The sequence below is a fragment of the Anarrhichthys ocellatus genome, unplaced genomic scaffold (genome assembly GCF_004355925.1).
Source record: "Anarrhichthys ocellatus isolate YVR2014 unplaced genomic scaffold, GSC_Weel_1.0 scaffold62, whole genome shotgun sequence".
NCBI lineage: Eukaryota > Metazoa > Chordata > Actinopteri > Perciformes > Anarhichadidae > Anarrhichthys > Anarrhichthys ocellatus.
Window position 1 is genome coordinate 2169331 of NW_022280092.1, and position 17841 is coordinate 2187171.

At 42.2% G+C, this 17841-nt stretch overlaps 1 protein-coding gene across 15 annotated transcripts in view; it reads left to right on the forward strand.

The window, feature by feature from the left end:
• cacna1aa (calcium channel, voltage-dependent, P/Q type, alpha 1A subunit, a) overlaps nt 1-17841 on the forward strand; it is a 71998-nt gene that overhangs the window by 16686 nt on the left and 37471 nt on the right. For all 15 annotated transcript variants that reach the window (XM_031872270.1, XM_031872271.1, XM_031872268.1 and 12 more), the window contains 18 exons: nt 556-661; nt 1014-1153; nt 7530-7621; nt 8420-8572; nt 9157-9344; nt 10620-10723; nt 10868-10983; nt 11695-11739; nt 11873-11956; nt 12655-12861; nt 13402-13514; nt 13661-13773; nt 13871-14002; nt 14265-14337; nt 14728-14845; nt 15129-15196; nt 15359-15465; nt 17630-17680. In XM_031872270.1, the coding sequence (XP_031728130.1) occupies nt 556-661; nt 1014-1153; nt 7530-7621; nt 8420-8572; nt 9157-9344; nt 10620-10723; nt 10868-10983; nt 11695-11739; nt 11873-11956; nt 12655-12861; nt 13402-13514; nt 13661-13773; nt 13871-14002; nt 14265-14337; nt 14728-14845; nt 15129-15196; nt 15359-15465; nt 17630-17680 (2010 nt within the window). The remainder of the gene's footprint in view (nt 1-555; nt 662-1013; nt 1154-7529; nt 7622-8419; nt 8573-9156; nt 9345-10619; nt 10724-10867; nt 10984-11694; nt 11740-11872; nt 11957-12654; nt 12862-13401; nt 13515-13660; nt 13774-13870; nt 14003-14264; nt 14338-14727; nt 14846-15128; nt 15197-15358; nt 15466-17629; nt 17681-17841) is intronic.

Below are 17841 nucleotides of genomic sequence, written 5' to 3' on the forward strand. Positions count from 1 at the left end.
TGTGTGTGTGTGTGTGTGTGTGTGTGTGTGTGTATTTGTTTGCCTGTGTGGGTGGTGTCTGACCAAAACATAGACTTAGCATATTTAACTGACTCACAATGATGACGTGTGTTTGTGTGTGTGTGTGTGTGTAATATACACAGGCGGCTATAGCACTGAGAGGCCATTGGTACATTTGAGCTACAGGCCTGCTGTCTGTCTGAATCGCTTACCTTCTTTGTATTCACATGGTATACATTTGACCTTACGTCCTTCGCCACCATGGCACATGTTGTGAAGGATTTAAGTTTCCATTATTGTAATACATATTTCAATTTGATTTTTGTGGTATTTTACTGCTTTTTTTAATTAATGAAATTCCATGTCAGATTGACAAAACTAAAGTGACTCAATGTTTTGTTGGAAAGTTATGAGGATGAGGCACATCATGCCATGACTATGTACAAAAACCACTGATCATGTCAAGCTGTCTTTTTTAAAACTAGTAATATTGGCATAGAAACTGTTTGGATTCATATTTTCAAAAGTGTTTGTTCCTTGACTGACCTTCCTCACTCCATTTGAGTGGATGATTCTAGCCACCATCATTGCCAACTGCATCGTCTTGGCTCTGGAACAACATTTGCCTGATGGGGACAAGACGCCGCTGTCCGAGCGCCTGGTAAGTTAAGCGGGCATGACGCAGCATGTTAGCCACATGTAAGCACGATTAAATCCAGGTGACAGTTCTGACTCCTCATAGATTTTACTTCAGTGGAGATGCATGCGCCTACTCTACTGAAAGTGGCAGTTAAAACGAGATGTTTTGATCCAGATGTTCTAAATACTAAAATAAGTTATTTTGATTTTGTGACACTGTCCATGGTAGCACTTTTCCATGGTGTCAGAAGCAAGTTTCTCTGGTGTCAGATCTGTGTATTTATGCTATTGCAATGTCTGTCTGTCTGTCTGTCTACATCTATCTCTCTCTCTCTCTCTCTCTCTCTCTCTCTCTCTCTCTCTCTCTCGCTCAGGATGACACAGAGCCGTACTTCATAGGGATCTTCTGTTTTGAGTCTGGAATAAAGATCCTGGCACTTGGTTTCGCCTTCCACAAGAACTCCTACCTGAGGAACGGATGGAACGTCATGGACTTTGTGGTGGTGCTCACAGGGTGAGTGGCAAGCAAGTGACGAGCAGAACACGCACCTATTTCAACAGTGCACCACGCGCATAGAAAACCTGGAAAACAGTGGGCCAATTTTCCAGTCATTGAAAACACAAAAATTGAGAGAAAAAGTCAAATGTCCTGGAAAATCATTTTCCTTAAGCTAACAATGAACAATAGGCTATCTATCAGAGCTCCCCAACACATGCATGGTTAATTAGCATGTTGCTAAAGTAGACTTGTCATTTCTAAGCATGCAAGAGGTGATTTTAATGATAAGTTACAGCCGTTGACTGCATCTCTCAAGTCAAACTCGCACAGACAGGAACATGTTAGCTTATGGCTCAATCACTGTCTGTTGTACCTGCTGGATCATCACTGCACATGTCTTGGAAACGTTCTGCAAAAATATCACCAGAAAAGAGTGTGAACCCTGTACAAATCACATATTGTAGTGTGTGTGTACATGTTTGTGTTTGTGAGTGTACATGTGTGTACAGTATGTGTGTGCGTGTGTACATGTGTGTGTTTGTGAGTGTTCTGTCCCTGCTCCTTTGCCCTAATGAATGGCCCCATTCTGGGCAAAGCAGCAGTCAGATCACAGAGCGGAACTGCAGGCAGCCAGCAGCCTGTGTAGAGAACAAATGTCACCACAATATACACAGAGGCAGAGGAGAGGGGGGGCACAGAGGGAAGAGGCATTGGATAGAAGGTATGAAGGCAGGATGTACAAAAATTCACACGGTGTCAGCAGCTAAGAGAGAGAAGACAGAGAAGCATTGAAAAACGATTGGAAAGAGACAAATGAAGAGTGTAGGAAGTGATGGAGAACCAGCAAGGGAGGGAACACTCTCCTCTCCAAAAAAAGCAGTAAAATAACTCCAACATAAAAGAGGACTCCAGTTGTGATTCGGACACCTCTCAACTGCAGCAGTGGGACGATGTATAAGGACCAACACTGAAAAGGTGTGTGCTTTAGACGCCAAGTGCCATGCTAAAAATGTTTTTTTTGGAAAGAGCTAAATAGTTATCTCAATGAGCAAAGTTCTGTATAGGGAAATGGGATGCAGCCTGAAGAATATAATAAAAAAAGGTGTCAACAAGGGTGAGTTAGGACACATGATAGGATAACGAGAGTGTGTGTACATACATACAAACAGCTTTGTATTTGATTTATACAAGGTACGCTGATTTGTCTCTGCCAGATGGTTCTGTTTTTCTGTTGATCCATCCATCCGTATGACCACATGACAGTACATCTTTACAGATACTTTCTTTCTCATTTAAGTATTGCAGGCCATGTCATAGCTGAAGAATCGTTTTTTTAATGCCTGTTTCAGATTTTAACAGCACACCTGAAGCCTGGTTCTCTTGTTTCATGTGTTTTTCCTCCCAACTTTGCACGTTTGACATTAGACTGTTTCTGTTCATTAAAACAGCAAAGCATCGAGTAAATCACTACATTTTAACAGCAGTAATACTGTTATTCCTGTGCCACTCACTCATTAGACAAGTCATGGGGTGCCGGCTACTGTGTCCAATGAAATGATTGTGTGGGAGTGCTGGCACAGATTAATATGTTGAGGTCATCGCATGTTTGTGTGCATGCATGTGGTGATTTGGAGAGCTTCTTGGGTTGCATAAACCTTGTCAGCATCTTTGCTGACAATGCACCCGGGAAACTGGAGATTGCGCCCCCTCCCCACTTCTCCCTCACACACACACACACACACACACACACACACACACACACACACACACTGAGTGAGTGAGTGAGCGAGCACTCTGTCTGGCAGTATGTCCTCGTGCTTTAATAAGAGCAATCGTGAAAGCCAAGCTCGTCTCAGCGTGGCACAACAGAGTGACTGTAAGAGAGAAGAGGAGTGTGAAGACTCGTGGCAGTGAGACAGCAGGAAGTAGCGAGAGGCAGAGAGGAAAGAGAGGTAGAGCAGAAGGAAGTGAGGCAGTCCTTAAAACTTCCAGTAAATGCCCGGTCTCACATAATCCCCCCCCCCCCCCCCCCTGTTTTGACAGTGAAACCCTCTGAGCAAGCATGACACAACAGTTAAATAATCAGTATCTCCAGCACAGGCATTGCTGGTGTCGTGGTAGAGAAGTTGATCCAGCATGCAAACAGCACATTTTCTCATAATTAATGTCCAGATGAGAGTAAAGCATGCGTCTGTAATGACGACCGATGTTTACAATTGTAACTACAAATGACTTCCTGTTTTAAACGTTGCTTTGTAGGTTGATGCTCCTTAGACTCTCTTTAGGCTGCATTCCCAATATTTTCAAAGCGTTCTAACATTCCTCTGAACAATAGATGAGATGTTCCGTCTTATCTGTCTTAATTTGTGAAAACATATCTTGAGACACTATTTTACAAGTTAAGATTTAGAGGAAAGAAAGTGAAGCAAGATGTAAAAAAAAAAAAAGAGCGACAAATAAAGAAAAAGCAAACAATGTAAGCGACAGTCATACAACACAACCAGTGGCCTTCATCTGTGTGTCCACCAGCTGTGCTGTTAACATTTTGCAGCAAAGCAGGAAGCTGCAGCAAGCTGTACAGAGAATAATGCTGCAGCACTTACGGCTCACATACTGTACATTCTCATGATGCATTATGTACACTGACTGAAGTCAATACGTTTTACACTCACACACACACACACACACACACACACACGCGCGCACACACACACACACACACACATCCTTTGTTGTGCTCTCTCTTTATGAATGGGGGTTGTGTTTTTAGCAGTGCTGCTCTTTGAAGATGAAAGGCTACTTGGCCTTTCCATCCACCCCTGGACAAAACCTTTGATAACACACTGACCAATGCACACACACACACACACACAAACACACGCACACACGCATTTCCACTTCAAACATTCTTTTCCATTTCCTACTCAATCCTAGTGCACTTGCTTGCACGACACATAAGAAGACGAACACACAAATGGCACTTAGCATGTCCGAATAGATTAGCTATTCAATCCCCAACCTTGTTGGATGTCAGCGGATTTGTGTGCACCCTTGTTTCTGTGCCCAAGTGTGTTTGTGTGTGTATGTGTGTGTGTGTGTGTGTGTGTGTGTGTGTTGTTGCCCTATCTGTTGTAGTAAATTGCCTGAGTGATTTGGCCCTGGGAATAAGCTAGTTGTTTTTTATGCCCACTATTGATTATTAGTCCAATTAACCGTAGTTTACAGCCTCGCCTTGCATCCTTCCCTCTGTTCCTCCTTCTTGTGCCCTGGTACAGGTTCTTTTCATTAGACACCACTGAGGGGAAGAAAGAAAGGAAGCCAGGAGGATCATTTCAGTGACTTTGTAATAAACTGAAATTTGATAAATCTATGTTCATATTAAAAGAACGTCAGTAAGAATAATTACTTATTTTTTACCTAAAATACGTCTCCGTCACCGTCCTTTGTCATTTTAGATGGATTGTGAAATCATGCTCTCTTGAAGTTTAAAATGTGTTTTGTGGAGATTGTGAGAAACAGCTGTCACATTCAGATAATTCAACACAGTATTGAGGCTCTACCTTGAAGCTGTGTGTGTGTGACATTTTCTTCACCTTACATTTTCTTCGATGTTTCATATTAAATGGAATGAGATTAGAATTAATCGTAGGATATTGACAGTCTAAATATGTACAAAATAGTTGAATCGCTGCAATATAGGAAAGAAGGCAAGAAAATTGAGAGACGGAGAATAGATGAAGCAACTTGGTCACTGATGTGGACAGATATAATTGGCCACATTTTAGCTGAAGTCAGCAGGAAAGCAGGCGGAGAGAGCGGGGCAAAAAAGATGGTGTTTGTACAATGTGTCGGTGTCCCATGAGAGCGGATCAGTGGGGCGATTGTGTAATAGCAATATGGCTTAATGTGACTGCTCCTCTGCGTACAGTGCAGGTGTGTTTCCTGTGTGTGTATTTAGTTGAAGTTTATAATATGCACCGTGCGTAGGTAGCGTCCATGTCCCTGGTAAGAAAGAAATAGTTTCCCACTGGTTATTCCCAATGACCTACTTTCTAGTGTGCATATGTGAATAACATTATGCTCACTCAATACGTTTGATCTCCAACCAGCGCCTGTGTGTCGTGCAGATGTGTGTCCGTGTGTGTGTGTCCGTGTGTGCTTTTGTCATCGATGTGTCTATTTCTGCATGTGTGTGTGTGTTTGTGAGGCAGGGGAAAAAAACAACAACAATCAATCAGGCTCCTCCATTGGCCCTGTTACCAAGGTGATACAGAGATTCTATCAATGAGCCGAGGTCCCTGTTGCCATGGAAACACTTATGAATGAGAAAGGGCCCGGTAACCGTGGAGACGGTGTGAACGGGGAACTGCCTCGTCGGCCTGACACCGTTTTGTGACGGCGGAAACTGAATTCCGTATCATCATCGTCATTGTCGTCCTCGTCGTTATCAGTGTTTTTGATACAATCACAGTGATGGAGATTACAGATGTACACGACACAAAACGTGTGTGTGTGTGTGTGTGTGTGTTCATGTCTGCACACAGTGAGATACTTCCCCTCTGTCAGCAGCATTAAACTGTTCCTCCACACATACACCTCCATAGTGTAAAATGATGCTTTAAGCTTAACACTGTATGTCCCCACATTTTGAACATCAAGGCTTACTAACCATCATATTAAGTATCATCCCCCACAGATCTCCCTGTCTAAATAGATTGGTACTCTATCATTACTCCTTTCTATTCATTGCATTTTCTTTCCCCTTGTGCAATACACGGCGTGTTTCTCCTGCCTCTCTCCCTGTTATGGCCATGCTCTATTGCATTGGCGCAGTGTTCTGTGTTGCAAGCGTCTTCGAGGCTGATGCATCCTCTTGAGCAAAACACGAAACCCTTACCTGCTTTGTGGGTGTAGCTGAGCCCGCACTCTGACCTCCCCTTTGAAGCAGAGTGCTCAACACTATTGTTTTGTTATAAGAGTAGCACTGTACATTTATTGAAAATACAACAATGTGTAACTCAAAGAACCTCAAAATGGCAGTACAGGCAAAGTATTTTGTATAGCATTATGTGAATCACTTAAATAATTGATTGTGTATATATATATACTACACTATATTTTACTTTTTTTGTCATGGAGACACTGTTCCTAGATTATCTCAAAGATATATTTGGCATATTTGAATAACTGGCTCTTATATACCTTCCATATGTACATGTGAGTTGCCAAAGGCCAGGATTGCCATCACTGATTGACCACACACACACATCTGAAGCACAGTTTAGCCTCGTGACCAAACCAGGGACCTCTCAGTTACAAGTCAGCCTCTGATGAGGCATTTGATACCACACAATGTCATCACAAGGACCCCAGCCTACAGGGATGGAGCACCTACCACTGGGGGGTGGTAGGTGGGAGGGGGGCCTTCCTGGTAATTCAATACAGCATTCACCTATAGATCCCGGGTCGGTGATACTTTCCTCTAAATTGCCATTTTTATAGGTTTCCAAGCAAAGCAGGCTGACTTCAAGCCTGTGATTAAGGCTCTGCTGTGTCACTGGGCCTCTTAGTGAAACAGAGGAAAGTGGAAATGTGTCAGAGAGACCGAAAGAGAGGGAGAGAGAAGTAGGAAGAAGGATGATTCAGTGTGCGTCAGACGAGGGAACTGACTGGAAGTCTGGCGGCACAAAGGAACATCTTAACCATTTGAAGAACACACACACACACACACACACACACACACACACACACATATGCTGTTTACAAGTCTGTATCCAGACGATGAGCGGTGATACAGGAGCTGTAACAAACATCGCATCACGTTGACTCTGTAGTCTGGCGCTGGCTCGAAGAGAAACATTTTAAACGCACCAAGAATAAAAATAGGTTGAAATGAGCGAGTCAGCATCTCTGATTTTCACCATCTGCCAGTGCTCCCGCTCCCTCTTCGCCTTTCTCTCTCTCTCTCGCTCGCTCTGTCTCCCCATGTCTCTCTCTTCTAACCTCCCTCTTTTTCCCTCCACCTTCCCTCTCCTCCCCATCACTTCATCTCTCCTTTTTCATTTTATATATGCCGTCCCATCCGGTTACAAAACACTGTCCCTTCAGCCCATCCCTCGTCCTGAAACACTTCTCTGTCCGACTTGTCAGCTCTATTGATCAGCTCAGCTCTTAGAGGATTTAAATACAGAGCTCACCCAGTAGCTTGTAATGACCTGGCATGGGGGCTGTGTTGAAGTGTGTTTGTGTGTGTTTGTGTGTGTGTGTGTGTGTGTGTGTGTCTGTGTGTGTTTCTAAAAGTGTATGTGGCTGACTGACAGTGACAAGCTTGACTCGCTTAAATATTGATTGTCTTTGCACACGTTTGTGCTTTTATTCTCTCTCCCTTTAGGATCCTGTCCACTGTGGGTTCAGATTTCGACTTGCGGACCCTCAGGGCTGTGCGTGTATTGAGGCCCCTCAAACTGGTGTCCGGTATTCCCAGTAAGTCAAAACTCTTCATTTGACATTTTTCGCTTTGCCTGCTGCCTACGTATTTCCCAAACCACTCCTTTGTTATTCCTTAGTTGAGGAAATTACATTTCTTCATGTGCAGATACCTTTCAGATTTTATCGGAGGATCAAAATAGCACGGAGAATCATCTTGTGTTCAAGGTGTTATGCAGCTTCTGTGTTGTTCTGCATAATGCACCCAAAGTATTCCAACAAAAGTGGTTCTTCTCCGCTCCTGTTTTAAACGTTGTAGCGGCAGCAGTGTTCCAGCACCACTGCAGTGTTATAAATAGCCTGGACTCCACTACAAGGCTGAACAGGCAAACCCAGGCTTACTCATCACAAGAGTCTCCGAGCTTCCTGTGAAAACCAAATTAGAGTTCCATTCCAATATGTGATGTGATATATATACAGTATATATATATATATATATATATATATATATATATATATATATATATATACCTTTTAATAAGTGTGATGGGTTTCCACACAACAGTTCACATGAAACTAAACCTACTGCAGCATGGTGCATTTGAGACCCTTTGTTCATTAGAAAACGTATAAGAAATAACTCAGGTGTAGTTTTGATTTTACCTTAACTAAATTTGTAGCATATGCTAACTGTATTGTGTGATCGCAGGTTTAACTGCTAAATACAAAGAGGGAGGAGGGAGCAAGTGGCACCTCTCTGTCTTTCAGATCCCTGCAAATGATTCTAATTGTTGAAAAAACATCAACATTGAAATTGGTGATGGATAATAATGTTCTGAACACTGTGTCCTGCAGGCTTACAGGTGGTGCTCAAATCCATCATGAAGGCCATGATTCCTCTGCTGCAGATTGGCCTGCTTCTTTTCTTTGCCATTCTCATGTTCGCCATCATCGGCCTGGAGTTCTACATGGGCAAATTCCACACAACCTGCTTCGACAATCACACAGGTAAACGAGTGTGTTCGTGTGTGTGTGTGTGTTTGCCAATAGTGCTAGCTGTACATTTCCAACTGTTTGCCCCAATGAATACCTGCTCCAGTTGAGGCAGACTTTGAATACTCACTGTGCAAAAATTAGAAGAAATTTACCTCAACAAAACAGTCTTTGGCGTTAAATTGTGATGGAAAAGGCACTTTCAAGGGATGTAGTCTAATTCATTGGCCATTTCTGCATGCTTTGCTCCTTTACCCTGTATGGAGTTTGGATAATAAACATAACTTTCCATCTTCAAATAATTAAAACGGTTGAAAACATGTTGTTTGTTGGTCTATGGAGCAATAATGATGAATCTCAAATATAATTCTAGCAGGTTAGCCTATTTTATTGTGTCATGACTATTTTATGTCCCATCTACCTTTTGTTGTTGCCTGTTGTTCCTTCACATATTTAATTCCAGAAAGTAAGGGTCAAATTAAAACCTATCCTATTTTGAGCCGATGGAGAGTACTCACTATTCTCACAAAACTATCGATATATTTGCATATGCCCCGCCCATTGTTCTGAAACACCTCCCCACTTTCATCCGTGTTCAGGTGAGATCCGAGAAGAGTTTCCATGTGGGACGGAGCCTCCGTCCCGGCTGTGTCCGGAGGGCACCATGTGCAGACAGTACTGGCTGGGACCAAACTACGGCATCACACAGTTTGACAACATCCTGTTTGCTATCCTCACCGTCTTCCAGTGTATCACCATGGAGGGCTGGACCGAACTGCTCTACTATGTATGTACTGCTGACACCATATCTGAAAAACAGTGGCAACGGTTGCTAGGAGAGCAGAGGGAGATTAGGGTCTCTGAGTGTACTGTAGTCGTCTCCTCTACCTATCTTATTCTTCCCATTTCGTTTCTCTTTTTCTTAGCTCTATTTCCTCCCTTCATTCCCTTCCTTCCTCTCTTCCCCTCTCACTCTGTGGTCTCTCTCCCTGTGTCCCACCTTCCCGTTGCTGCTCTATATTTAAAAAGGCCTGTTCAGCCCAAGTTATTCTTGCAGCTGCCGGGGAGGGGAGCGATAAAAGTTTAATGGTAGAAAAAAAGGGTCTGCGGTTCATTGGGTACACAGCAGCAATACCGGCTTACACGCAGGAAGAAGGGAAGATGGGGGGAGACAGGGGGGACGTTAGACAGGGGAGGCTTTGAGAAGTAGAGCGCAAAGTGGGAAAGAAGAGGGGGTCTGGAGGTGGGAAAGGTTCAAATAAAAAACCAGTGTAAGGTGAGAAGGGATGGAAATATTGCACCAAAAATGGAAGGGAGCAAGGTAAAGAGGTAGGAATGAAGGAAATAATGAACGAACATCAAAATGTATGAAAGAAAGAAGGGGAAATCAGAAGAAAAGGGTCCCAAAGAAGGAGAAAACAACAAAGAGTGAATAAAGAAAATGGAGGGGGTCTGGACAGCGGGATGGAAGAGACGGAGAGGGAGGGACCAAAGCGTTTGGTATACATTATTTACTCTGCACGGAGCAGCTAAATAGAGTGGCAGTTATGCATTTACTTATTGAGATGACTTAAAGCAAAATCATGTCAGCCCTGCTGTTGTTTATATTTCCAACAGCGGTGGACAGCACTTTTGAGTGCACTGACCTCCATTTGTTTTAATAGCTACGCTGTCTGGACATTTAATGATGACTTTGAGGCAATTTTCTGACCTGTTCACTCAGATGTTTTTCTTATTATTACAGTATTGCTTTGAAAGTAAGATGCATAACATGTGTGCAGTACCCTGATGCACTTTAATTCGACCAGCAGGCATAATAAATGGCACTTGTAATTTATTTTGTGCACGGCTGCCGAGACGGCGAACAAACCTTTAACTTTCAGCACAAACGGACCGAAGCATATGCCGCTGCAGTTGATTGATGCAGCTGTACCCCTTCTACCTGTGCCAAAGAATGTCTAAATGTCTCAGTCGATCAAATGTTGGGTCATTATGAGTTGTGAACAATTTCCCAGAGCAAAACATTTATTGCTTTGTCTGATGTTTGTGCGTGTGTTTCCAGAGCAACGATGCCTCAGGGAGTGCATGGAACTGGATGTACTTCATCCCCCTCATCATCATTGGCTCCTTCTTCATGCTCAACCTGGTGCTGGGTGTATTGTCAGGGTAAGTGTGTGTGTGAGTGTGAGAATGTGTTTGTACTTTATTGCATGTATGTCACACTAAAAATGCAAGGTAGCTACATTCAAAGTATCTTGGTGTGCGTGCGTGTGTGTGTGTGTGTGTGTGTGTGTGTGTGTGTCCCTGCAGGGAGTTTGCCAAAGAGAGAGAGCGTGTGGAGAACAGAAGTGAGTTCCTGAAGCTCAGAAGACAGCAGCAGATTGAAAGGGAACTCAATGGTTACTTGGAGTGGATCTGCAAAGCTGGTACGTACAATATACTGCATGTGTGGTTCACTTTTCACACACAAAGACATATGCAAACATAAAGAATTTTAATTATGTTTTATTTGCAAGAATAACATTTGAGCTTTGTAGTGCAGTACTGTAGTTTGAACACATTGACGCCTTAACTATCACGATCAAACAATTAAATAATGAAGCTTAAATTAGCAGGCACGTTTATAATATAGGTTTAGCTCTCTTCACAATGTAGTACACACTTGAATGACAGCCTATACCTTTTCTAGTTGAATATAAGACTTTATTTGAGTTGCATTGCTGTGGCAAGGATTAAAGACACTTGTTTGATGCTCGGATAGAGAAGACCCACTGCTGTCCGTAGTTCTCTTTATCTCTCTTTTCTTTTTGTTCCTCATCTGCTGAGGGCAGGTAAGATGTAGAGACGATAAGAGGAGCGGAGGGTTGGATGTTGGAAGGAGCTGATAAAGGGGCAGATAAAAAGCACGGACCTTTGATCTTCTTAAAAAAGACAATCTACATAAAAACAAGGAAGCTAAAATACAAAAGAGGGAGGGATGAGTAGCAAGCACAGGTGCAGGCCAGACACTGTGTTTCCAGTTCAAAATAAAACGAGAAATGGTAATTGAAGACAACAAAAGATTGATAGATATTGTTGTCATCAATCATTTATTAAATGTGGCATATTAACGTTTTTTTTTCATGTGTGTTTTGTAGAAGAGGTCATCTTGGCGGATGATGACAATGAAAATGAATATGATGGTATGAATTTGCAGATTTGTTGTTTGTGAATACGTGACGTGATTTGTAAAAACGATATTAATACATTTAACATATCAGCACTGCTGTGTTATAGATTAAACACACGTTTGTTTTTGTTTTTCTCTATTAACAGGCTCCCGTAGAAGAGCCACAAAGAACCATAAGAGTAAAGCTGAGCTTCTAAACCCAGAGGAAGGGGAGGGAGATCTGGCAGTAGGTAAGATACATAACCTCTGTCTCTCTCTTACACACACACACACACACACACACACACACTCAAAGGCAAACCACAGGTACATACAGATGCTATCTTATCTTGCATATCAGCATTACCTGACCCTCTTCTCCTTCCTTCTCCTTCCCTCTCCTCTCCTCTCCTCTGCTGCTCTGCATTTCTCTTCTCGTGTTACCCTTTCCCCCTTTACGCAACCCCCCCCCCCCTCATCTCTCCATCTTGATAATAACTGTACTCAACCGTATATACAGTATATAAAGGGGGATATTCCAACAAGCAAAAAGGTTATTATTTTGGGAGAGAATTCTTCAATAGCTGCGAGGAGTTTATTGGAAGTGATGTTATACTCGCCTGCTCTCCTCATGAGCAGACTGATCAGGTGAATCCAGGTTGAAGCTGTTATTCCTAAATGATATTCACTCTGTTTACTCCCCATACTCTTCTACTTACCATGAAACCACTGGGTCGTAATTACTGCATGTGCTCAAGTAGAGTTTGTCGTGTAATTTATTGTACCTCTTACATGTGCTTAAGTCACAAATCAGGGAAGCAGATTGATTTGTACACTGTGTACATTTTTGATTTTCCAAGAGACGAATGCTACATAATTATGCCAATAAACCAGTAATCACTTCACTGTTCAGCTAGCATTGACCCATTTGCCTTGTTTATCCTTTCAGGGTCACCGTTTGCCCGTGCCAGCTTGAAGAGCTCCAAGCTCGAAGGATCAGATTTCAAGCGGCGGGAGCGACGGCTACGCTTCCTCATCCGACACGTTGTTAAGTCCCAGGCCTTCTACTGGAGCGTGCTGTGTTTGGTGGGCCTGAACACTATGTGTGTGGCTGTGGTGCACTATGACCAGCCAGATCCACTGTCAGATTTTCTATGTGAGTAGGAGGGAGGGGGATACATGCAGGCATTATCTGCACAAACACTCTCATCACAGATTACTGGAAGGGAGTGGGTGAGCTAATTCTTAAGTAAATGTGACTAAATCTGTGAAAGAGCTGACCCAAGCAGTTAACGCCAGCACATCCAAACACACAATGTCTTCCTCGAGCACATATTCCGGCATATTCTCCCGTTTTTTTTTTAGTACAAAGGCCTACATTATATTTACACAAACAGACACACGCAAATGGTAATAATATAATTGAAATTTCAACAAAATGCAAATAAGCCAATTAAAAATAGATAAAAATGTGGAAACAAGAAGATGCATTGAAATAAAAAATATATATATTTTATACAAGCATCATATACCCATGGTTACTTCACCTAAATGGTGTAGGCAATAAGACAAAAACTGTTTTATATTTGAAATGTATGCTTAAATATACTTTTATCACAAAACACTGCCCTTCCTCCTCTTCCTCCGCTTCCTCCTCTTCCTCCTCCTCTCTTCTTCACTTCTTCCCTCCATGTAGATTTTGCTGAATTAATCTTCCTGGGGATATTCTTGACAGAGATGATGGTGAAGATGTATGGCCTGGGCAAACAGGCCTACCTCACCTCCTCCTTCAACTGCTTCGACTGCATTGTGAGTCCCACACAAATATACACATCAGCACACATAAGCACAAACTCAAGAGCAGGTGCACACAATAAATACAGTGTTGATCTGCTGTTTGCACAGCTCATTATGATGAATAAGCACATGCTTGCATATGCTTGTATTTGTGTCAGGTGATATGTGGTAGCATATTTGAAGTGCTGTGGTCCATCATCCAGCCGGGCACATCGTTTGGCATCAGTGTGCTACGAGCTCTCAGGTTATTGAGGATTTTCAAAGTCACCAAGTGAGTCCACTGTATTATAGTTTAAATTGTATTTCAGATAATGGCCATAACGTTTCTCTCAATTAACAACACACACTTTCTGTCTGTTTTCTTCCAGGTACTGGGCATCTTTGCGTAACCTCGTCGTCTCTCTGCTCAACTCCATGAAGTCCATCATCAGCTTGCTCTTCCTGCTCTTCCTCTTCATCGTTGTCTTTGCCCTGCTGGGCATGCAGCTCTTCGGAGGACAGTCAGTGCTGTTTTCCTTTCACCTTGCCTTCTCTCTCTCTCTCTACTCCTCTCCTTCCTTTTTGATAGTTTGCATTTGATATTCTACTAAGACATTGGTGTCTGTTATTTGCTAGTTTGTTAATTCATTTTTGGAGTACTTTTTAGATAAAAAAAATCAAACAAAAAACATTAGTTCTGCTCGTACGATGCTTCTGTTTTTTTGCCCTCACACGTTTGTTTTTCATCTCTCTCACCCATTTGATTTTTTTTTCCCCTGCTAGGTTTAATTTTGAAAATGGCACTCCTCCAACCAACTTCGATACCTTCCCCGCAGCAATAATGACAGTGTTCCAGGTGAGCAGAGGAGACGATGTAAAGGGGAGGGAGGGAGGGAGATGCTGGTGGAGGGAGGGGAGCAGAAGGGTAGGAGAAGACGGGGGTTGGATTAGGACAAAACGGTTTAAAGACTAAAGAGGATTTACACACGAGGACGTGAGATAAAATGTGGAATTCTTAAATGTCATTCGTCAAAAACCTAATTGTGCTAAAGCTTGCCTACGTGTTAAAGGTGTGTATGTATCTGAGGGTGACTGTGTGTTTTGACTATAACATTTTAGATGACTGAATATTGTGTGTGTGTTCAAACCCTCATCATAAAATGAAGTAACTACATGTACTTGGAGTGAATATGGTCTCGTCTGACTACTCATATGTGTGTGTTTTTTGTGCGTGTGTGTGTGCTAGATCCTGACTGGCGAGGACTGGAACATGGTGATGTACGATGGCATCAAGTCTCAGGGCGGAGTCAACAAGGGCATGGCCTTCAGTATCTTCTTCATTGTCCTCACACTTTTTGGCAACTGTATCCTTTGACCGTGAAAATGCAAAAAAGCATTCAAAGCATTCACACATATATATGTATGAAGACAATAGCAGTTATGCTTTAAATGATTGGTCAGTCACTGACTTTAGACTGAATACACATCAATGCAAATTCAGGTGCATATGTATTTACACAGATATTGATACTTTTCTGTAGTTTTTCTTTAAAAAAAAGCTCATTCTATAATCCAAATAATTGCATGATGCATAAACATGCACAAACAAACTCCTACATGCTGGATTCCCTTTAACTCTGTGATCAGACACTCTGCTCAATGTGTTCTTGGCCATCGCTGTGGATAATTTAGCCAACGCACAGGAACTGACCAAGGTACACTCCAGTCCAATTGTATTTAAAATCTCTGTAGCATTTATTTTCTGAACGCTGTGAATCAATGGAGTTATGCTCCTCTCCTCTACAAATTATTTCTGTTTCCTTCACACCCGCCTCATTCATCTCTTGCTTTTGGTTTTCTTCCTAATCTGTCTGCAGGATGAACAGGAGGAAGAGGAGGCTGCCAGTAAGAAGGTCGCCCTGCAGAAAGCCAAGGAGGTGGCTGAAGTCAGCCCGCTGTCTGCTGCCAACCTTTCCATTGCAGCGTGAGTTGTTGTCTCTATTATTGTCGCACTCTCCTTTTTGTGTCCATTTTAAGACACTTTCACATCAGGCAGGAACTTTAGGGCATAACATTTGCACACCTTTAAAGCAACTCATTCAGCAACTACAAGTCAAGCACGTATGCAAGATTCAGCATTTTTTTGGAGAAAGGCACAGTGTACTGCGCTAACGCAAAGACCTTTTGGAATGAGGAAACAGTTTTGAATCTGACAACAGTAAATTTAGTGATAAACTAAAACATGCATGCCTCCTTCTTACGCCCTCTTTCTGTCAAGTTCTCCCTATCTTTTCTTCTTTTTTTTTCTTTTTCTCTGTCTCACTCTTTTGTACATACTACATGCACACACACACACACACGCACACACACACGCACACACACAAGCCTGTGTTGGATTGATCTGGGCCAGCCCTCCTCTGGTCAGGAGAGTCAGAGTCTTTGATCTCTTTTCTCTGTATACACAGGGGTCTTTTCTTTCTCTACTGGTAAAGTTCACACACTCACACTCACACACACACACACACACCACTCTGTGGTCTGTCCTGAAAAAAGCACAACAGGGGAGCCCACGTCTGCTTAGAAATACCACACGCACAACACGTACACACAGTTCTGACCTTTACGGCTTTGATACATCAGCCTTTGCCCACTTTATATCACACACATATTATTACACCCAGATACAATAAGCAGACATGCCCAGGAGTTAAACATACTCATAACGTGTTCATCATTGCGATAATCACACTGTTTCTTGTTACTGTATGTACTGTACGTCACTGTGCTGTGAGCATTTGTGTCTAACAGTAAACGTTACCTGGGAGTCCTACTGAGGTTAAATATCTACTTGTCAATACAATGCACATGTATATGCGTGTGTGTCTGTGTGTAAGAGCGAGGAAGTGTGTGTGTGGGATTAGTTTGAAAACCAACATTTGCCTACTGAACCAGAATCCTGCAGCTTACTAAGGTTGTTTCAATCATTTTGTTCTTTAAACCCTAAGATGCTAGAATAGAGTCGATAGTAGAGTCTTAAATTAGATTTTGGCTAAAATATGTGTGTGTGTGTGTGTGTGCGTGTGTGTATCACAGTCCTAGCAATGTAGGGCTGCAGAGGGCATTCCATTTCCCTGTATCAGTGTGAATCCAATTCCCTCATTCATGAAATATAAAAAAGGAAAGACATTGAAATTCCAGTGGAGAAAGTCCTTGTTTTTCCAAGCAGGATTTTGAACATGGGGACATCAGTGGGGCATGAAGAATCTCTTAAGAAGATATTCTATGGTAGATGCAGGAGGAGGCTGCCACACAAGCTACTTAAAACCTCTCGGAAAACAGTTGTAAGGCTACATAACTCGACCAAGTACGCTCAGAATGACAGCACAGTGCACCGTTAAACATCCATACGATCTAAAGAGATTGCAGGAATACAGTAACAATTAGTTGTTATCACTTTACTGTTTTGGGTCTAAAAGGCTGGAAGGAGTTTATGCACTACAGCTTGAGATAACAGTCTTAAAATGATGCTAAACTAGCTTTTCCATTTACAATAGTATTTTATTTTGCAAAGCGTAACAATGTTCCCGTTAGTTAACTTTGTGTAACCATTTGAAGGGATTATTATCATCAGCAAAGGCTAACGGTATGAGTACATTGCATCGCAGTGACTGGAAATGAACTGGAAAAACAAAGCTAGAAACATCAGAGATAATGCTGGGGAGTTTAGATAGATGTGGTAAAAGAAGGAAAGAATGATCAGGACAGAACAGCAGTTGTCATGTCATAAGTGAATGATGCAAGAGAAATGCAATTTTTTAAGATTGAAGAAAGGAGGAGAGTGAAAAAAACAAATAGGATTGTTCTAGATTCACAGACTGCAGAGGTGAGTGTGTGTGAATGTCTGTGTGCATGTGTTTTGCCTGTGTATGTTTGTGTGTGAAGGGTTGCATTCCAAAATGCTCAATATTTCAGAAAACATATTGAACTTATTTTAGTTGTAATTCAGTTTTTTAAAGCTCATTTCATTAGAATAGTAAGCTGGAGTAAGCTGGCTGTTTTATACATGATAGATGGATAGCCCATTTTGGAATGAAATCCTCCTTCTGTTCTTTCGTGTCATCTCACTCACCAGCTGTTTCCCTCCTCAGCAACAAAGTACACAGTGAGTGTCACAACGCTACCGACCCCTTTCTGGACTGGTATTTATTTATTTGTTTATTCATTTCTGAATCCTTTCTGTTTATTGATTTTAAAACCATCCCCTGCTTTCCTTTGTGCCTCCTTTCCTTGTCCCCTTTGTCCCCAACTTTTTTTATGGAGTACATACCTGGCTTTCTTTAGTTGTTATTTGTGTTGGCTT